The following is a 21,181-nucleotide window of genomic DNA, read 5'->3' as shown; positions in this document are numbered from 1 at the left end:
GATTTTAAAATATCAATTTTCTTGTTCTATAATCATATGTTATATTAATATGTTATAAAATTATCATTATCATAAGGTGTAAAAAGATTGCAACAAATGCTAATCAAATATATATTAAATGAACATATAATAACATTTATTTCATTCGTTATTTGCAATAAAATTATGACACAATCCAAAAGATACTTTGATCTAAAATCAATTTCATTGACACGCAATGACAACTCGAGAAATGGATCCTATAAAAATCTACCTTATGATTATCTTAACTATTTTGTTGAGATAACTTTCTCAATGTGACTTTTTAGAGTTTCTAGCTGTTTCATGGTTTCTGCATCTAATGTAGGAATGTGTGACATACGTAAACCATCATTAGGTAATAAGGACATAACATTGCCATTACGCAAAGGTACATTGATGTTAGCAATGTCTTCTTGAATAACCGCAGAAACCAATAAGGGGCTACCTTGCATGCTAAGAACCATTTCTCCTTGCCTTGGACGTCTTAATACATTTAATGGTGTATTAGGTTTTATTTTTGGAGTTACAAGATCAAATTCGTTGAACCCAGGTTTTGTAGCAGCAGGAGTTCTAAATTTGTCAATTTTCATAGATTCCTTGATTTGTTCTTTCTTTATTGTCTTTCTTATAGTTTCTTGGTTTATTTCACTAAGCTTCCGTTTACTATTTCTTGAGGTACTACGTGTTCTTCTAGCAGTAGGAGGTGCGACTTTTCTAGCTCTTGATGTACGCGTTGTCGTAACACCTTCAGTAACGTATCCATCGTCCGTCCCGCTAGTAATTCTTTTACCAACTTTCTTTCTTTTCTCCGTTGGAGCCAATCTTAGTGAATGGTCGTCGATGGACGACGAAACTTCATTACAATTTTCTTTCTCTTCGCCAGCCTTACAATTGAGTATCTCGCCAAGAGTCATCTGTCGTATCTCAGTCGGAAGTCGAGATAAGGTAACATCAACAAAAGTTTCAAGACCTTTTATCGCCATTTTTGATTCTGCCTCCAGCTTAGATATTCGCAAATGTGCCTGTCGTTCAAAATCTTTGATTAATAAGTCACTTTCTTCTGCAGAGTGCCGTTCTTGTTTTGGTTTCCGAACATGTTTTGTGCGCGGCATCTTTAGCAGGCCAAAAGTAAGGAATGTAACCAAACTGCTTCTTTGCTTCTTCTATCACACGTGGTTTATTCAACCTTAAACTAAATGTGAGCTTACATATAAATAATATTCACAAATTCCTTGTTCGTCTGACTCACATTAAAATGTTTTCAATCTAGCTTACCGCCGTTAACAGTTTATAATTCGATAGCAATGATTATAGAAAAGTACAGAACGACAAAATGGTTAAAGAATACGTACAAAGAGCAACCTGTCGCCGTTTACACGTATTACATTCCATGTGTTCAAAAATACACTTCATTCAGTGTACTCAATTTGATTTAAATTACGTGAAGAAAAAAACCCGCGTCAAATTTCTTAGGTTGCGTATTATTTTATCTCTCACAATTATAAGCTGTTAAAGTAATTAAATTTATTCATAAAATTATATAAGTAATTAAAATTATTACTTTTTGTTTTAAGTTATATACATAACGGATATATGATAATAATTATTGAATAAGTGACTATCTATATCAAAAATTATGGAGACAAGAATTTTAGGTGAAGAACGAAAGTTTTAGTAATGGTATTAAGAATTGGCAAACAACTTCAAGTGAACGTTTTGCATACATTCTTAATACTAATATTGGCATAGTTTCTTCAAAATTTGTCAAGATCTTATCATTCAAACATTAAAATGGACACTACTATGTATTATGAAAAACCACTTTCTGATTATAGACGAAATGAACGGCAAGAGATGTTGATAGCCGCTCCATTAGACTTGTCATTCAAAAAAGCAACCACAATGAATGGTATGTTAGTAATATGATGCACTATTAAAATGATATATTTTCTGAATTCAAAGATAATATTAATAAAAATATTTATTTTGTTACAAGAGAATTGGCAAATAAGCGTCCACAAGCAGTACGAACGGGTAAAATTCCGTTACGAACAGCTGCAGATCGTTTTGTAACATGTTCCTTGTGGTTAAGCAATAATTCATTGACATCAATGTTCGGATTTGAAAATCTTGCACAAAAACTTCTCGATGATCCATCGCACCTTAGTTGGCTCGATCTTTCTTTCAATGAAATAGAACAAATTGCTGATGATATTACACATTTTCCGAATTTGAAAATTTTTTATTTGCATGGAAACAATATTTCGGATATAAATGATGTTGTAAAATTGAAAAAGTTATCAACTCTTAAATCTTTAACGCTACATGGAAATCCCATTGAAAATCTTCCGTATTATAGAGGATACATCGTTCACATTCTTCCACAATTAACGACGCTAGACTTTTCAGCGGTACTATCAACTGAGAGGAAGAAGGCAGCACCGGCTGGATTTTACAAAATAATATATGGTAGTACATGAATATAAAACTTTATTTTCAAGTTTTGTATTAAATACACGCCTTTTTAAGTATCATTACTTGTAATATTCTTTTAAAATGTACCGTCTTCCTTGAGGTACATGTGACTTAACGCGCACTCTTAGAAACAATTTATTTAAAACCTACTATTTTCATCGTTAAATTAACTCAAGATACCATACAGTAGCATCGATTGTTCTATTTAAATTGCATTTTAATCATTTGCATCATGGCCCTACTTAAGAGGACTGATCCCTATCACCGCGTGCGGTCGGTCGTAGGTGCAGTAAATGACATCTGAATTCTTCATGGAGTTTATCGAAAATTTACTGTTCGAAACGATTGGTAGGCAATGTTACTTCGTAAACATCGCACCTTACATTCTTTATAACAGAGGAAAAAACAAAAAATTACTTAGATTAGAATGGAAATAAAAAAGAGCAGTCGTAGCGCGCGTAATAATCCGCACTTGGTGATAGAAGACAGTCGTCCGATTGCGTAATAATCCGCGTTTGGTGATAGAAGACAGTCGTAGCGCGCGGATTAATCCACGCTTGGATGTAAATGGGTTAATCAACAGAGGTAAAAAAAGGCCCCGTATTATATTACAAATTGAATATAACTTATTCACGTAATTGCAATATTCCTTTTTGTAATATACATGATGATCTTTTCATACATTCAATGTCGTCTGTGCTTACTGCGGTGTTTACTTGATTTTTCTACATCTCTATCTCGAGATCGACTACGCGATCTATAACGACTACGTGATGATTTATGACTGCCAGATCGTCTTCGCTGAGCCTTTTTCGGTTTTCGGGATCGTCCATGACTATGACTGCGAGATCTACTTCTACTATGTTTTTTCCTCTTGGAATGCTTTGTTCCTTCACCTCTAGATGGTGAAGTACTTGGTGATTTTGATCGCCTAAAATAAGGTAAACACGATTTTGGACATTAATTACATTTTATTACTTTATTTTCTCATCCTTTCATGACATCATACCTAGGTGACTTTGTTCTTTCTGGCACAGCATGCGTACCACTGCGGCTAATGAATCCACCCCAGGCATTATGATGTTTAGGCAGTGGTGGGCTAGGTGTGTGGCTATCTACATCCCCACTTCTTGCTTTGGTTCTTGCTTCCTCGTATTGTCGACGAAGTTCTTCTACTCGTTTCTCTAACTGTTCCGGTCTAACACGGGGTCGGAAATAAAGTCGTAATATACGACGGCAAACATCTCTAATAGCAGATTCATTAACTTTAAAAAGAGAAAACCAAGCAGGTGAAGTAGGTAAAGGTAACTGTAGCTGTCTTGCTCCCAAATATACACATGCACAAGCAACAGTTTCTGGTTGATGTCTTAAGAACACATCAGACCTTAAAGAATCATTCATATAATTCCAACATTGTTGCATTAAAGCCTGATTTTTTTCATGTCCCAGTACTTGTAAATACATAACAATAATTTTGTGAGGGTGTTTTACATGGACGCAGAAACCTAACTCCTTTAAGACTCTCCTTTCAGATTTAATTACTTGATTCTTCAGGGCTACATAATTTTGATCAAGTATTACGGGTTGTATTGGTCTAAAAAAAAAAAAAAAAAACAAATCTAGTATATTATTGTTATTCATATATATAAAATTTAATAACATTAGAAACAAAGAATCATACTTACTTTTGACTGGAAACTTGTTTTATGTGATTAAACACATTGATAACATCCCTGATACGTCTCGGGGCCTCTTCAATTTTACTAGCTAAACAAATACAACCCATTGCAGTTGTTTCCATATTATGTCTAACTAACGATTTACTGTAATAAAATCGTTGAAATATTACTTGTCCTGTGGCCATTGCGACCTATTCAAAAAGATAATAAAAGTAGAGACTATGTGTTCCAAGGTTATAGAGGTTATGTCGTTTACAAACATTTTGTTTACTTGTGAAAATAATTACAAACCTGGGGTAGTTTCAGTAAAATACCAGCAGTCTGTATTAATTCGCATCCTAATATCCTTAGATCGGTTTCAGTTTCTGCATCCAATCCGTCTAAATGTGATGGCGTCGAGTTTAGTTTTTCATCAGGTAAAAGACAATTTTGAAGTGTTAGCACGATTTTTCCATGAGCTTTCGTATTAACAGTTACCGTATTTTTTGCCGGTGTCGTAGAATTTTCTTTCGCGTTACTCATTTCAACTTATACTAATTAAACAAAGAAAAAGTATATTTGTTCACGCGCTTGCGGTAGAAAAGGTTAGCCTTCCATTTTCTCCAATACCATACCTCCCATATATAAGTTTAAACCTATGTGTTTATTTCAAGAAGTGTAATTCATATAGAATTTGCTTATTCTGTGGCGCTACTGTCTACTTTTTGGTAACCAAAGTTTTATTTGACTTCGTCAAGCATTTTTATTAAAAAATACGTTTCGTATTATTCTCGTTATAATAAATTTACAATATATAAAATTCACTGAAATATATATTAAATTATTTTATTTTTGTTTCTTGTTTTCTTGCGTTTCTTGTTTTGGAAAGTTTGAGATATAAAGTTGTAGAATGGTAAAATATAAGTGAATATAAGATTTGCATATCAAATAAAAGTCAAAATATTGTATTCTTTTTGTATTAAGTTAGGAGAAAGCTTCTACCGAGGGTATGTTTAAATCTTTGAAAATTCAAAAGTTACGAAAGTTTATAAAGTTTTTAAATATTATTTGTTTATTTTTCTGTTGCAGGACAATTACCTCGTCAGTGCCATTATTGTTCTACGAAAGCAATATTCACCGAGAATCGGTGAGTGTATTTTTATATCTGTACGAATATTGTAAATATTAAATTCGAACAATCATTACGCGACGCCATGTTGTTAAATGCCCGCGTAATTATAAAGTATTTGATACGCGTATCACGTTCAGTCTTCGGCGAAGGGTAATAAATAGAACTATAACGATTTTTAGTTTAAGTATATAATGATATATCCTTTTGTTATTACATGTCAGTTTCTTGTCGTTTAAAAATCAACATGCATGCAATTGTGTTTTAAAATTTGAATGATGTACATTCACACGAATTTTCGATCGATTAAAATTGAATCTTACAAAGTAATAGGATTTTGCGCACATCTTGTAAGGACAACATATCAGCGCAATAAATATATACATATAAAGAAGTAATATATATAATATAATACAGTCGCATAACATAACAATTATTATACAACATATACATAATAATAACTGATAGTAAAACGTAACGCAAAAGTAAATGATGAAATAACAACAGCATAGATATCATTCATACGTTACGCAAATAATTATAACTAGATTCTTCGACTTCTTTTCTTTCTTAATTTCGGTCCCTGTGTTTCTTATTACGTACACGTTTTATAATCGTTAAACGAATAGGAAAGCAAGTTCGATATCGGCTATTCGATTTTTCGTTGTGCTGATTAGCTTTACGTTTCACGTAGTCAATCATGGAGTTTGAATAATAGAAAATTAAAATCTTGACAACAATTTTTACACAATTGCGAGGTACTTCGATAAACGTTCTGCTTTCGCATAATCATAGTGTGGACCGAAGTAGGAACAATTTTCACATTAGAAATAAAATCGATCTACGAATAATATCAATCATATTTGACAAACATATTTTTGTCCATTAATCACTTAAAATGATATTTTTAGTTGAAATCGAGCGACTCGTGGAACATTGTTGTTTCGACAAAGCAACTACACATATGGATGAAATTTCTTGAGGGATGTATGACCTTAAAAAATTTGAAAAAATAAAATTTCCAGCATCTGTGCTGTATTTTCCCTGTATTGTACGGCATGCGTATGCCGCATTCCCCTAATAAGATCTTAAAGCATTTCAATTATTTAGAAATTGGTACTCATATCCACGCTAAGAGTCATTCGATAACATTATATTGGTATCTGGCAGTGATGTAGCTGATGTACTCCTCGTTTAAACAGGAAGTGTTCGATTCATCTTTAAATCAATGCTTGTATTTACGATGATTCGGCAACGTCTGTTCGAGATTTCGATGACACTTCGTTATTTAAACGCGTTGCATCGTTGCACGCGAGTTGGCTCTCGACCTTTTCCGATCCCCTGCTATCCGTTTTATTCTCTGATTTGATCGACGCGTTCAAACTTTTCAAGAAGTTGCCCAAGTGTTCCGCAGCTATCGGGTTATTTGCCCATTCGTTAGAAGGAAACGCGGCCAGCAACCTTTTTTGAAACATCTCCGAAGTCAATTGTTTCGTGGCAGGTTGCTTGGTGGAAGCTTTGTTTTCGTTATCGTTCGTCGAGTCTTCTGCGACGTTATTCTCAACCTTTGTCAAATTCTCCGATGATTTGACCGTATCTGACATTTGTGAGGGAGAAGGACATTCTTGTTCCACCGTGGTGCAGCTTTTGCTGGAAGGACTCTCGATAGTTACCGAACTAGAGTCTGGACTAGCAGGCGATTTGCTACTCGATACCTCCGCACCTACGTTGTTCTTCTTCGTCGGACTCGGCGCAGGTAGATCATTGTCTATTCCATTGGAAGCGGTGTTCATATTATCGGTATGACCGCTGGTGGTTTCGTTAATGGTATTCGCGTTAGTATCTCCAGGTGGTGGTGATGGAGAAGCCGTAGATGATACTCTTGGACTGGCTGCTTCGCGATGAGACGTCTGCCGTGACGAATTGTCCGGTTCCTTTCTCGTATCGTTACTAGTTTCCAAATTAGAATCACGAGTCGCTTCAGTAGACGTTTTGTTTTCGTTGTTCATGTTGCTGTTATTGGTAGCTCGCGGCGAGTACCGATTATTAGCTTCCGTGGCCGACGTGTACTTGGTTTGGACGGACAATTGTTGACCAGACTCCGTGGAGTCGAGAGATTCGCTACCGCGGAACACAGGTGTTTTACTAATCTCATTCGAGACAGATTTGTTTATACACGTTGATTTATCGTTCGATTGTTGTTGTTGTTTAGTTATCGCAACAGCCAAAGGCGCCACAGATGATCTTACCGGTTTCACAGGCGCGCATTGGGCAGCTAGATGACTTTTCCCGGATACATTAGCGTTCATATTTCGATTATCGTTGTTAGATATGGTGGAATTCGCGTCCGTCCCTCGAGGTAGCCTTAGCCTCGCGTCTGTCTGAAACTGCTGAAGATTCGGTGCTTGGCTCAAGGCATACAGACTTTGCAGACTGGGAAAAACGGATGAAAGATTTGTGTTGTACCTGCTGTTGCTTAAAGGACTGGAGAATCCAGGAGCGTAAACTGGTGTTCTCGAAGGCGTTGGAAGCGGACAATCGTTCACTCTATGCGCTGCTGGAGTCAAAGAGCCTGGTGGCGCACGATAATATCTATGGCCACCAACGAGCGTTACAACTTGTCCCTGATCCGAGATATTTGGCATTTCTCTGATCGTCGATTTTGCTTTATGTTTCGTCACTGGCTGTGGTATTCTTAACGGATGTATGTCCATCTTCTTCCCTCCGCTGAGGTCCAAAATGTCTCTCGATTCCTGGTCCCTTTCTCGTTTAGCGGACGACGCCTGCCGTTGTTGGTTCGCATCGCGTTCCGATTGCTTAGGCTGCCTTGGTTTCGACGGTGCGGGCATTCTAATCTGTCCCGTCTTCAAGGCTTTCAGTACTCGTGGATCGACCGATCTATCGTTAAGAGTTATACTGGGGCTTACTTTTCCCAGCGTATTCTTTCGATTATCTTTGGAATCATTTGGTTCGGTAAATCCAGCATTGTTCGCGGGTGATTTTGGCGCTGTCAGAGTTATACTGAGACTCGCAGGAATGTTCAATCCGCAACCGTCTAATATATTCCTTGTGTCGTTGGAAAGTACCGGAGTCGGCGAAAGTTTCGAACTTGGTGTCGTGGGTGCTCGACTAGGACCAGCTTCTCCGACTATGTTCGCGGCACGTTTCGCCGGAATAACGTGCTCTATTGGAAGTTTACGAGGTGACTTGGCGTTGTTTTGCACGACTGCAGGCGGATGTACTTGAGTTTGCTTCTTCGGCACTTGGCTCGAAATATGCTGTTGCTTCTTTCTCTTGATATCGAAGATCGGTAGACCTGGCGGACATTTCCTTTTCACAGCTCCTGCGGGAACTACCGGTGGATCATTGGAAAACGTATACACATCCATCTTCGCGGGATTGCTATTTACGTTGATGTTCATACCTACGTTCGTATTCTTCGAGTATCCAAATGTGCACATATCTACGTCACTGCACTGTTTATTTGCATTCACTCGCGCGTTGCCAATTCCGGCCATAGTTGCAACCCGTTTACTCGCACTCGCAGCGTTCCCACTCGCATTTACCCCAATGTTCTCGTTGTTGCTCTTATTCTTTGAGTTCTCATTTACATTATTCAAAGTCTCTGTCGCTATACCGTCCTCCTTCTTCGACGTGGCATTGGCCTTGTTTCGCGTCTCATTCGTCTCATTGTTGGTATTCGCTTCGTTAAACTTAGAGGAAGACTCCAAAGCCATTTCGGATGCTGACTCCCTGGCTGTTAACTGAAAACTTTGGAGGAATTGTTTCTTCTCCTGTTGTTCCCCCGGTTTCTTCTGTATACTCTTTAACGCGTTACTGGTCACCGTTTTCTCAGGGACAGATCGTTCCACGAAAGTTACCCTCCTCTTTTGTTTCTCCTGCTTCTCTGTCTGACGTTTCTCTTTATCTCTGTGAAGCTGTTGAATCACTAACGAATCAGGATTATCTTTGTCAACCTGACCGCAATGCAGTAACACGTTGCTGATAACTTTCGGCTTGTTCGGACTCGAATTGTTCGGCGTACATTGCTTCAACGTGATCTTCACTCCATTCGAATTCTGACCACTGCCTATACTCACGACACTAAATTCTGGATTCGATGATTTCGTTTCGATACTCCTAGCACTGTGTTCTTTCGAATTCCAACTACCTGGCGGACTCCTTAAGACTTCGTACCTTCCGTCTGGATTCTTCAATATTTTAATAGGTGTTTTAATTTGTTTAGTTTCGCTATTTGACGTAGACGTGGACGTGGACGTGGACGTGGACGTGGACGTGGACGTGGACGTGGACGTGGACGTGGACGTGGACGTAGATGTGGACGTGGACGTGGACGTGGACGTGGACGTGGACGCGGACGTGGACGTGGACGAGGCAATCGTGTCGGTTGCCGTCGTCGTCGATGTGCTATTTGTCGATGCTACAGAAACCGTCGTCGACGTTGCGCTTGTCGACGTTGTTACCGTACTCGACGGTTGTTCCTCTTTACTAGTCGCTTCCTTGGTTTCATTCGTGGGCGCTTGATCACTCGGAGAGCGCGGTTTCTCGTTCGAGACTTTGCTGTGATTGTCCAACGCGGGTTTCTCCTCAGTATCGTTCGAAAGTTCTGCTTCTGGCTTAGATTCGATACCGTTCTCAGGATTCTCCGAATTATCGTCATTCCGTGTTACTGCGTCAACAGGAGGCAAACTAGCACCTAAACCTGGTGTGGATGGCCTGTCGTGAGGAGGTGCCTCTAATCTCTGCTCTTCCAACGCTACTCGGTAAAAAAATCGCATCGGTGCGTTCTAAAAATAAAATTGTCAAACGTTAAGAGTAGTCGAAATATTCGTATTCGAACTGTCCAAAAAATCTTTTGAAACGTTTAACACGTTGCCACGTGACACGCTGGCTTAGCTCACAATATATATAGCGATTTACTCGTTGACAAAATACTTCTGAGTATTATGGCCATTAGATAACGTAATTGACGTACCAAGAATGTTCGTGTTTCATCGATATAGAACGATGCCTTAATGGTTTAATTTGGTCGAAGCAACTAAATCAAATTTCGTGTACCATCGTTTTGTACCTTGAGCACATTTTTTACGTCTTGAGAGAAGCGAATCTTACAGCGTGCCAAACAACGTGTTAAAATATTCGTTAATTGAAATTGGCTATAGTTTACCCTTTTCCACGCGTAAATGTAAGCGACGTCCATGAGGGTCCAGTGTTCCGGAAGCGGAGCACGTCGATGGCAAATTTCGATGTTGTATCTCGTCATATCGACGCTGTATTTCAAAGCTAAGAATTTCTTTAAATGCGCGATAGTCACAAGCGCCGGACACTGAAGGTAGCGCCTGTTACTTGTTGTATTTGCGCTGTGATTGCCGATGCCGTTGCTATTGCTATTATTATTACTGTTGTTACTGCTATTACTTTGATTGTTAGATGCGTTCGAGTTGTTGGTGTCGTCGTTAGTGCTAAGAAGGATGGTCAGAGGATCAGCCCCGGGCGGTAGATATTCTAAGCTCAAGCTAACTGCGTCTTCTGGAGCGAAGATCAACCTTCCGCTCACGTCTTCTCCGCGTTGTTCCGGTGTCGCTAAATCCGCTGTATAAAATATTTACATATTAAGATAATTTCCAAGAAATACAGGATGCCTAAATATAAAACGTGAGACGTAACGCGCGTGTATCTCAAAAATCTTGGTGGACTTTGATACGGTTTTCCAACACGGCTACGTATTATTTTAATTCGTGACGCTATTGAGATACACGTGCGACGTAATCGAATCGCAAGGAGTAGTCTTACCATGTTCAGGATGTTTTTTGTAAAATTCCCTTCTCTTGCGCATCTCTTTGTGATACAGTCCGGGTACCAATTTGTACACGATATCTTGCAACGCCTTGTCCGCTCTGGAAATAAAAATCATTCGGTCAAAAAAATAATCCTCGTGGATAGAAAATTTGGAGATTTTTGAAAATCAAGGCCAGTCATGCGGCAATTTACTTGATGTTCGGCTTGGCTTTGTTGAGAACATGTTTGCAAGAAGGACAGTGAGCTTCCCTGTTGAGATGCTTGAGGATACAGCTCCTACAAACTGAACAGCGAAAAACCAACGTATCATTATACGCGTCACAGAATATAATTCCAGTTCGATTAAATTTACTTACACGAATGTAAACACTCGACGACGGTAGTCGCGTCTATAAGATATCCTATGCACAACGGACAAATAAGGTAGGGGTTCACCTCGCGAAGATACGTCCTTTTACCAATTCCCGACATTTTTCTTATTGCGCCACCGAATTGTCGGTGATAGTACCTGCAACGATAAACACAGTTTCATGTAATACCTTCGACATAAGTCGACAACGTGGAAAAAGTCAATCTTCCGTCTATCCGCAAATACTATAATTCGCCAAAATCTTGAAGGGGAATCTTGGTCGTGTAAAAAGCTAGTGTGCATGTAGATCGCCTTGCCGACATTGCTTCCTCGTCATCTCGAGAAATTAGAATACCAAATGCGTTACGTACTTGTGGTGCTCGATCGTTTTTCGAAAAGGCAAATGTATCGCCAAAAATGTCGATCTCGATACAGGCGAAAATTTTGGCTTAAAGCCGCGAGGAAAAATGTTGTGTAGAGGATCGTTGAAACGTACGCGTTTGAAAATATTAGTCACGAAAAACTTTCGTAAAACATTTTGATACCTGGTCGGTACTAGAGCGAGACACGATCTAACGCGATTAACGCGATAACACGACGAACGTTATTACATCGATCGAGAGCAATCTGAAGATGCAAGTATAAAAGTTGCAAGGTATTTAACGCGATATATATCTTCAGATTTGTCTCAAACTTTACCAATACAATCGCGATAGTCGGATCTCCTTGTAACGCTGATCACAAGAAGTTGCTACGAGTGTTCGAATACCTTCGTAAGCTATAGCGTGTGTAATTTTCCCTCGTCAAAATGCATCTCATGCATTCTTCCTCGTTCCTTGATCAACGAAACAAATGGATCAGAGTCCCGAACGCGTATTTATCGTTACGCGCTAATAATCTCCTTCGATACTTTTCGATACACCCGTGATGGTTTTTATTAGGAAAAAAAAAAAAAAGAATCCTGGCTATGTAGAAAAACCGCATTGGAAGCATTTTTCCTTGGTGAAAATGGAACTCACGTACCTATACTCTAACTCGTACTTGGAACGACGAAACAAATAGATTAGAATTCCAAATGCGATATGTATTTATCGTTATGCGGTGTTTTCTTTCGAAGAGCAGCTGGCTCATCCGTGAGCGACGATAACGAAACGCTCACGACGATAATTCGCTAGTTTCGCAGATAAATCGCATGACATAGGAGACGGTTGGGCCGTGTCACAGTGTTTAGCCCACTTTCCCGAAGGTTCCTCAGGTAGGTAGAGTTCCGTTGCCTCGTTCTCCCCTCCATTTAGGTTTCAACCACCCGTAGGTATACGGGTACGTTTTATCCTCGTGCTTTCTCCCCGTCTCGAAATTCGTCCTTTCGGTTTTTCCACTCGCCGCCTGACGCGGTGAAACCGCCAAACAGCAGCCCCTTTCCACGCGAATGAAACGCGTGTGCACCCTGTGCGTCGAATACCTGCACGTATTGATCGAATATCGTGGTATTTCGCAGAGAGCCAGCGATAAGTCGGTTAGGCGCTATCGCTATCGTTGCCAAGAAATTAGCCTCGCTCGTTTCCAGATCGTTCTGCGAATCCTAAGCGTCTTGGCCGGTCTCCGTGTACGAACGAGATCTCGAGGACGGAAAGATATGGCGGAGAATTACGTTCAATTCGTAACGTCGCTCGTCATTGCGTTTGCCACGGCGAATCTACATGCGTTAATCCGTTAAACGGCGTGTCTGTTAACCACGAGTCTCTATAATTACGTCGTTAAAAATTAACAGCGAAACGGAGAGCCAGCTGAATCGGAGAAAAAACATCGAACTGTAACCTTCGTAGGTAAAAAGACGGGGCAAAGATATTCGAACGACGTGTCAATTCGTCTTCCCCGGTCAACAAGTTAACGACGTCGTTTCACGCGGTCGTCGCAGAGATAGAAACTAAAGAGGATCTTTAAATTCTCCGAGTCTGTTTCCTCCCGTTTTATCTCGTTCTCTGCCAGTCTCTCGCGGATCTCCTAAGTTCTCGTTCGATCGTTCGCGTTCGTTCGAGCTTGGACACTTTGCTGCGACTATTCTCTCCGAGTGCAGCACGTGTCGCGAATGTAAGGGACGCGCCTAAGTAAAGGCCTGTACACAACGATCGGATCGATCTTCCGAACGAGATGCTATTAGACTTTTCCGAGCTTCGAACGACCACGGTGTGTTCGCGAAGGTGAAGGATCGTAAACAGACGAGCATCCAGTCCATTTATCCCCGTGGATATTAATTAGGATTATTTAAATAGCGAATCGGCCCGCCTTGGCTACGCGTCACGCGTTCTGCGGTGTCTAGTATATCGGTGTCTATTTATATCGAGCTGCTCGGTAAGAAGAGAAATTCTCAAATGGCGTCGCAAGTGGCGATAGCAAGAGGGATAATATCGCCCCGAATCGAAGCTAATATTCGACGATGATCGTGAAACTTTCACACAGCGAACGTGAAATAGACGCGTCGACGATTTTAACGCTGATGTTTGCCATTTCGAGTTTCAAACGTTCTACAAGGTGGATCGGACAGTTCGTAGTTTTCTTCAAAGTCGCAGCATTGTTTATTTGTCACAATCGTTCGACGGATCATGAATTTGGATAAATTAGAAATTATAAAACTAATTCCAAGGTGTACGAATACGTTTGTTCTAAACTTACATGAGGAATCAATATGTATCGATACAGAATGATGCAACACGATGAATAATTCACCGTTCAGATGCTTTGGTGGATCTGTGCGAACTGTACGCTCGTAATAAATATCTCGCGACAATATGATAAATGATAAATCTCGTGTTCTATATACGTTTCCAAATTCGCTTCAAGCTTGTCTATAGCATTTAAATTTCATTGGAAGATCAAAGGGTTTCGAGCAGAGATTAAAGAGGTTAGAGTAGGTATTCTTAAAAAGAGACAAACACGGACGAGATTCATTTTTACAACGAGCCCTTCGATCGTTGCGATTTAGGATACTACTTCGATACTTTTCCACGCTATGAGATATTTCATACGAAAAGAAGAATACTTGCGTGCTTCGTTCGTCGAAAGACCTTCCGGAACGTTCTTTTTGCCTTTTGTTACCTTTTTGGTACTCGTTTCGCGACACGTTACACGTTGCTAAGACCGTACTAGAAGGAGTAAAACGAGGAAGCTCGTTAAGAGATCGTTCTTCCAACGGAATGCACACGAGCGTGCCCTCGTTTTGGATCTCTCATTTTCTCTTGCAAAACTTTAGTTAGTCTTATCAGGCGTTACGCGCGTTACAGATTAGACCCCCAGCTGCTCTCCGATCCCTCTATCGTCGCTTGTATAGGCTCGTACCCCGAGAAAGGAGAGTAGGGAGACGACGACCCTACTGTGCGGAAGACCGTGATTCGAAGTAACCTAGCGACCGTCTACAGAGATCGCGAAAGAAAGGCATTCGATCGGCCGGCCGGTCGTCCAGGGAAAAAGAATTCTATCCTCTCGAAATATTCGAGGCTCGCGAACGTTCGTCTCCCTTTGTGAAATTCGTTGTGAGACGCGATGGAATCGAAAACGATTGGGCAATCGCATATTTTCGATCGATTTGTCAGCGTATACGATAGGCGTTGCGTTGGATCACGCGACGGTACAAAGTTTCTAATTGATGAACCGCGAAACGGTTCGGGAGATTCGAGCAAAAGGTCTTCGAACTTGATTTCATCCGTCGCTTCGTTAGGAATTTCCCGCCTATTGTTCCCGTTGCTTTGGTATTCCGCGTTTCACGGCGATCTGGTTGTCGAGGCAGCCAGCTGATTAATCAGTAGAGACACGTTTCCTCGTGTATCGTAGACGACGGAGGGGTTTGCGCGTTCGCAAATGCGACCGTGCCGCGACGAAAGCGGCAAGACGAGTTTTTTTTTTTTCTCAGTGAAAAGCTTTACCGTTACCTTCGATTTCGGACAATAGCGTACTGCTAGGGTCTGGTGTCCCAAAAGGCGGGCAGAAAAGTTGGCGGATAGGCGGACGGAAGGGGGAGCGGATACTCCTCTCGCGTGCTAGCTAACCGCCTGAGAAACCGGCGATGTTCACCGAGTCGATGTTTATTCCATCGTCGCGCGTATCGCGAACGCATACCGAGCGATTTCGTCGAGGACGAAAGAGGAGGCAGCGCGAATATGAGAAAACGCATAAATACACGAGTTGGCGTACGGGAGCGAGACAGCGCGTGCTAGTCGAAGAAAGACGGAACAGCCGCAAGAGGATAGAAACGAGGAGAGGGGCAAACGAGTAGTAACCGAGAGAAAGGGAGGGGAAGAGCGAGAGCGGGACAGAAAAAGAGAGAAAGGAGGGAGAAAAAGATGGAGGAAACCGCCCTCTCCGTCTCGCTCTCGTATTTTCTTTCTTGTCTCTCCGTCTCGCTCGCTCCTTTCCCCTCCCTGTTTCTCCCTGTTGTTTCTCAGCATTCAACCGGCGAGTAGGTCTACATGCACACAAACGTATTTGGTGGAAAGCGCTATATTGGGTGGTAGAGTGTGCGTGCGTGTACTTACGTGCGAGCATGCGAGCCGTATGTGCGGCAACACGCATACGAGAATCGGAGTAGCTAACGCTATCCTCTATGGTAGTGGAGCATACTGGCCGCGTACGTACACAATGCGATGCCGTATCGTTGGTGGTCGAACGATAGCGTAGAGGAAACGCGACGTTGGTACTAGGTTCGAGTGCGAATATTCACTTCTTCTTGAGCCGAGATGCGGCTTGTCCAGGCAACAACGGCGACGTCGCGTGCTCGATCTGTACGCGATTTCGCGACGTACGATCAGCTTCCCTGGCATTCGAGTAAGCTCTCGACGGGATTTACTTTCACCTTACCGCCGACCGTACACACCAGCCTCCGAAACTACGACGGCACAGGCCTGTTCAAGCTCTCGGGGAGGGGGGAGGGGGGAAGAAAAATAGTCAAACGATACGATATCGAGCAGCACTGATCACAACGGCCACGGTGACGATCACGACCACGACCACGATGAACACAACGACGATGACGACGACGACGACGACGACGACGACGGTAACGACAACGGCAACGACGAGTACACTACTAGTCAGGAATACGACGAGTCCGTACAAAGGCGCCGCGGAACACTGTGCGGCGTTTTATGGAACTAAACTGCGGAAATGAACGACATCGAGCGTAAAACGATCGCAGCAACGTACAAAACACCGAACTGTACGGCGACTCACGCCAAACTAAACTGAAACCCCGAGTAGGATATGCCCTTTCCCCTCTCCTGCCCCTCAATGCCAGTCCCTGCATCCCTTTGCCGCGCTCCCCTTCTGCGCTCCATCTTCACCCCCTCCATACTCTTTCTCTCCTGTCCTCCAGGCTCTACACGCTCCTCGCTACGCCTGCCGTTTCGTTTTACTCGTCTCTTCTCTTCTCTACTCTTCTCCCTCTTCTCGTTTCTTCTCCTTGTCTCGCTCCCTTGCTTCGACTCTTTCCTGCCCCTTTGCGAATACACCGTGTCTCTGCTCGGCTCCGTTTGCCTCACTAGCCTCTGCCTAGCCTGCCTGGCCTGTGCCGGCTTGGCTCGCTCGACTCGTCTGCTTTGCCTGCCTGTCTGCCTGTCTGCCTGCCTGCCTGCCTGCCTCGTTGCCTGTACGAGTCGTTTTTCTCTTCACTCCTCTATGCGCGCTTCTGGCCACCCCTCCTCTCTCTTACGGAGTGGTACGTACCGACACTAGTGCACTACACCGTGCACACCAACGAGTCGACTACTCCCCCTTCACCCCATCGAGGATCGCGTCGCGTTACCAGCCGGGTTACGAACTCCCCTCTATTCGTACACCGATACCTCACCCTTCTCGTTCGCTACCCCTCTCTTCGTACGTTCTACGCGTTTCCTCCTCTCTTTCTTTCCGCGTATCTCTCTGATCATTCTCTTTCGTTTTACCGCGATCGCAGAAACGACCCCCTGGCTCGCCAGCCCCGATTCTTCGCCTCTCTTCTTCCTTCGTCGTTCTCCTCTATCTCGTAACCTCCAATTACAGCGCGCCAGTAACGGAAATCGGTACTCGAGACTTCGGGGCCAGATGGATTTCCGCGTGTGTTTGAATAAATGCGCGATAAACCCGTTTACGTTGGAAAACCAGTGTCGGCTGGCGTGTACTCGCCGCGCTACCGACCAATGGGCCACCAATCCCCCGGATAAAACCAGATAGATTACGAGAAAACCCATGGACTTTTATTACGGATGTTAATTTCACGAGCGCCGAGTGTCATGATACGTCGGTCATTCCAGTTTCGAGTGCCCCGTATTTATTACATTTTAAATTTTCCGCGAGATTTTACGACGCGATGTCCATTTCCGATTTGTAAAAATACCTGTCTGTCTTTTTCCACGAAACCGTCTCTATCGCGAATCTCCGCGTGTACGTCGATCATGAGCGTTTTCGCGTTTGTCACGGCAACATTTTTCGGAAGATGCGCACGTCGCTAAAAGGGAAAAGAAAGAAAAAAAAAACGCGTTGCCCGCCACGGGACAATTTTCTATTAAAAAGTGACGACTGTTGTAAAATGTCTTATTCATCCTGCTCTGGCTTCTCGATTAACAACTCCGTCCCCCGACTTCATATAGATGTTAAAAGTTCCTTTCCTTACGCACTCGTCGAAAGATCAACAGGACAAAAAATTTAGGAGAATGTACAAGGTAAAAATTGCAAACTCGACCTGGGAGTTTAAAAGGAACAGGATGGTTTTAAGGAACAATAGTTTTACGAGTATGCAGAGACAAATCGCAAAAGGAAGCTTCAACAACAGGCACGGAAATTGACGAATAAATGGTCCTATACCGTCTCGTGCTACCTGGACCGGCAATAAATTTACTCATTCAACCTGTCCAGAATTAGCAGTACCGTTTACCTTGGTCATTGTTGTTTACCTCACTGTCCGTATAAGTAACATGAGGAATGTTTGTCCCGCCGCGATGACGCTTACTGTGCTGTAAACTCCGCCATTTTGGTCCCTTCTGAAAACAAGCGCAAGTACTTCAGTATCGTAATCTAATCTAGTTTCTAATCGTAACGAAGTTGGGGCCAACATTTAATCACACGCCCGTTCTCTTTCTTATCGTGTCCAAACGTCGCAAGCTACTGTTACCTAATGTTCGTACACTTTCGTGCGACTTTTCCATTTACAGTAAAACTTCGTTCGCATAATTCGCAATTTAAATAATTGGAGTTGTCATAACAGGATTCCACCGATTCTCTCGACTACTTATCATATTTCGTTCGTGTAATGGGACTTCACGTTCGAACAAGCGAATACTCGCCAACTTACATAGGCGAGTCCATTTAGTCGGCCATTGATTAAAATTTCATTCGGATAAACGAGGATCTACCGTATATACGAGCGATCGACTCTGATTCTTCGGACTTGAGCCGTTGTTACGGCGAATAGAGTCAGAACGATCGAACGTCCGACAGATCCTCGTGCATGTAACTTGGATCTGTGGATGCTTCGGTCGTCAGAACGACAGTTCGTCCGAACGTTTGTTGTCTGGTAATAATCGTAGCTTTATTCTTCGATCGAATATCATACACGAAATGGAACGCATTATCGTAGAAGACGAAAGGCAAAGTTTGGATCGCAGAGGTCTCCAAGGACCGAAAAGATTCGAAAGCAAACTCGAGACAACGGTGTATAGCTCGTTCCGATCGGCTGGTTGTTTGCTTGTTTGGTCTAACAATTTGCGACTTTTCTGCTTCGCAGGGTCAATTTTCTCACGATGAACGAAGGTTCGAACGTCGGCATGGTACAGGGACAGGCGACAGGTCATAAATTATCGCGAACACATGCAAATATATCGGTTCTCGAATTGCGTTCCCATCTGCGTACCTAAGTGTCCGAATGCGAGTCTTCGTGTGCAAGTACAGCGTACAGATCTCCGTGACGTGCACCCGCTCGCTATTTGCACGTACGCCGCGCTTGCGCCGTCGAATAATCTTTCAATCCGCCAACGCTTTCGTCTCACCAGGGACACCGGTAGACGTCACCATCCTCGAGATCATCGTTAAAAATCCAACGACGTTGGCCTTAGAAAAATGTATCGGTCGGCAGCAGCGCGTAACAGTTTCGGCGGATGATCGGTGATGATGTCGGTAGCAGGACGATAGTTAATTCGCAATATCGTTAGAACGAATCGCCAACGGTCGGAGATCCGACGATACGGGCGTTGAAAATAAAATGGACGAGCATCTTGCGAACGATACACGCGGAAAACGAACGTTACGCAACGTGTTACGAAAGACTGGAGAATTCGGCTGGTTAGATCGATGAGAACCAAAATGGCGGTAATACAGCGGTAGCCGAAGAGCTGGTTTCGTAAGTTGCGAACGGAAGAAACGCTAATCGTTTCGAAAGTTTAGAACGTAGGTACGCGAGTACGATGTATTAAGACGAAGCCGGCGGCGTCCTCTTTGTCGAGCATTCAATGCACCGTGACAATATGCATAATTAATCTCTATGCCGAACAATGAGTACGTTCGCATTCGTGCACGCTGCATCGATGCGTTGCATCGCCTTTCCAGCGAAAGAAAGATTCCACCAACTGGATGTTACGGTACGCGAACGTTTTTAAATTCACGGAGGGTCAAGGTTCGAGAAGTCCGCGAGGCAAGTCGGATTGCAGGGAAGAGGTGGCCGGTGAAAAACCGATGACGAATCTCGGATGACGAGGAAATATTAATTACGGGCGTTTTTAATTACACCAGTCAGCTATGAGGCAACTAACAGCATACTCCCACCACGGCAATCGACCTTCCAATCCTGACACTCCCTGGGTGTACTTTAAGAACCGTTCCCCCTTCTACCGCTTCCCAAACAGTTGGAGGATGCCGACAAAAATATTCGCATGGTGCGTGTGCGTTCCCTTCCCCTCGAATCATCGAGCCCTACAGATCTCCCCTCTGGCATACATGGTTCGAAAACAGCGGCCGTAGGCTTCCTCCCGAAGCTTTCTCTGGAAGGATCCCTTGGAGGGCTATCCCCACCAGGAGTGCTTGGACGGATGGTCGGTCGTTTAGCTGTGGAACGCGGCTGGAATCACGAGCGAATGAGACGCCGCTAGATGGGCTCCGTAGCTGTCTCTTCCTTTGATCCTTTCTCCGCTTCCTCGGCTCGTTCTTTGTCGATCGTTCCGCGAATCGTTCCCTTCTTCGTGCATAGAACCTGTAGGTGATACGTGGGCGGCCCGATCTCAACATTTAGTCGGAGGATATACATTGGTATACGTATACAGGGTGCCCAGTGAGCCTGCGCTGCGTTATCGGTCGATATACGCTTTTGGGAAATTTTCCACGTGTTTCGTGGAGCCGCGTGACGCCGATTCTCCTTCGTTCGCCTCCTGCTACTCCACCTATTTGCGTGTGCCGATCGAAAACGAGTCATTAAGGTTCTCTGCCACTCCCTCGTGCAACGTTTCGCGAACGAGGGCTGCTCTATCCAACTTGCCTATTTTATCATATCACCGATTTAGCAAAATCATTCGTATTTCGCGTATCTTTGAGTTAATTTTATCTCGCACCAACGATCCTCTTTACAGCCGTAAATCGTCGTAGACATCTCGATTACCGGTCCTACGAGCAACAATAGTCACCTTGCTGAAAACAGCCTTTCTGAAAATGTTTTTCACGAAGACCAAGAAAACGATCCATTGATCGATTCGTTAACGCGTTCGAGTCCGCGGTAGA

At 42.9% G+C, this 21,181-nt stretch overlaps 4 protein-coding genes across 7 annotated transcripts; 1 reads left to right on the top strand and 3 right to left on the bottom strand.

Annotated features, from left to right (window-relative positions):
* Positions 1-108: 108 nt before the first annotated feature.
* On the bottom strand, positions 109-1,392 carry LOC122574222 (borealin). 2 transcript variants are annotated; one of them, XM_043741552.1, is made up of 2 exons: positions 1,297-1,392; positions 109-1,213 (listed from the first exon to the last, which is right to left on the bottom strand). In XM_043741552.1, exon 2 carries the CDS (start codon positions 1,131-1,133, stop codon positions 270-272), a length of 864 nt encoding a protein of 287 aa, XP_043597487.1. In that variant the 5' UTR covers positions 1,134-1,213; positions 1,297-1,392; the 3' UTR covers positions 109-269. The 2 variants fall into 2 exon arrangements, with proteins under 2 accessions (XP_043597487.1, XP_043597488.1); XM_043741553.1 differs by having other exon boundaries at positions 1,271-1,379.
* On the top strand, positions 1,355-2,501 carry LOC122574227 (leucine-rich repeat-containing protein 51-like). The gene is made up of 3 exons (XM_043741559.1): positions 1,355-1,494; positions 1,857-1,930; positions 2,020-2,501. The coding sequence occupies exons 1-3, from the start codon at positions 1,355-1,357 to the stop codon at positions 2,499-2,501; spliced, it is 696 nt and encodes a 231-aa protein (XP_043597494.1).
* On the bottom strand, positions 2,495-4,799 carry LOC122574218 (cyclin-L1). Its single transcript, XM_043741544.1, has 4 exons — positions 4,467-4,799; positions 4,182-4,366; positions 3,506-4,090; positions 2,495-3,427 (listed from the first exon to the last, which is right to left on the bottom strand). The coding sequence occupies exons 1-4, from the start codon at positions 4,695-4,697 to the stop codon at positions 3,181-3,183; spliced, it is 1,248 nt and encodes a 415-aa protein (XP_043597479.1). The 5' UTR covers positions 4,698-4,799; the 3' UTR covers positions 2,495-3,180.
* A 658-nt stretch (positions 4,800-5,457) lies between these two features.
* On the bottom strand, positions 5,458-17,091 carry LOC122574429 (serine-rich adhesin for platelets-like). 3 transcript variants are annotated; one of them, XM_043742038.1, is made up of 6 exons: positions 15,379-15,798; positions 11,460-11,611; positions 11,296-11,386; positions 11,098-11,201; positions 10,472-10,896; positions 5,458-10,091 (listed from the first exon to the last, which is right to left on the bottom strand). In XM_043742038.1, exons 2-6 carry the CDS (start codon positions 11,572-11,574, stop codon positions 6,522-6,524), a joined length of 4,305 nt encoding a protein of 1,434 aa, XP_043597973.1. In that variant the 5' UTR covers positions 11,575-11,611; positions 15,379-15,798; the 3' UTR covers positions 5,458-6,521. The 3 variants fall into 3 exon arrangements, with proteins under 3 accessions (XP_043597973.1, XP_043597974.1, XP_043597972.1); XM_043742039.1 differs by lacking the exon at positions 15,379-15,798 and adding an exon at positions 12,476-13,886; XM_043742037.1 differs by lacking the exon at positions 15,379-15,798 and adding an exon at positions 15,982-17,091 and having other exon boundaries at positions 5,459-10,091.
* Positions 17,092-21,181: the final 4,090 nt, after the last annotated feature.

This window comes from Bombus pyrosoma, linkage group LG13 (genome assembly GCF_014825855.1).
Source record: "Bombus pyrosoma isolate SC7728 linkage group LG13, ASM1482585v1, whole genome shotgun sequence".
Classification (NCBI taxonomy): Eukaryota; Metazoa; Arthropoda; class Insecta; order Hymenoptera; family Apidae; genus Bombus; species Bombus pyrosoma.
Note: the sequence above shows the minus strand (reverse complement) of the source record. Positions and strands in the feature narration are given on the sequence as shown.

Bases quoted from the DNA above. Each gene is read 5' to 3' on its own strand.
- LOC122574222 (XM_043741552.1), bottom strand. From the start codon at position 1,133: ATGCCGCGCACAAAACATGTTCGGAAACCAAAACAAGAACGGCACTCT.
- LOC122574227 (XM_043741559.1), top strand. From the start codon at position 1,355: ATGGTTAAAGAATACGTACAAAGAGCAACCTGTCGCCGTTTACACGTA. The intron at 1,495-1,856 runs GTTGCGTATTAT...TTCTGATTATAG, and splicing joins ACCCGCGTCAAATTTCTTAG to ACGAAATGAACGGCAAGAGA. The intron at 1,931-2,019 runs GTATGTTAGTAA...TTGTTACAAGAG, and splicing joins AAAAGCAACCACAATGAATG to AATTGGCAAATAAGCGTCCA.
- LOC122574218 (XM_043741544.1), bottom strand. From the start codon at position 4,697: ATGAGTAACGCGAAAGAAAATTCTACGACACCGGCAAAAAATACGGTA. The intron at 4,367-4,466 runs GTTTGTAATTAT...CTTTTTGAATAG, and splicing joins TTTTACTGAAACTACCCCAG to GTCGCAATGGCCACAGGACA. The intron at 4,091-4,181 runs GTAAGTATGATT...TTTTTTTTTTAG, and splicing joins AAACAAGTTTCCAGTCAAAA to ACCAATACAACCCGTAATAC.
- LOC122574429 (XM_043742037.1), bottom strand. From the start codon at position 11,574: ATGTCGGGAATTGGTAAAAGGACGTATCTTCGCGAGGTGAACCCCTAC. The intron at 11,387-11,459 runs GTAAGTAAATTT...TTCGCTGTTCAG, and splicing joins CGTCGAGTGTTTACATTCGT to TTTGTAGGAGCTGTATCCTC. The intron at 10,897-11,097 runs GTAAGACTACTC...TATTTTATACAG, and splicing joins CAAAAAACATCCTGAACATG to CGGATTTAGCGACACCGGAA.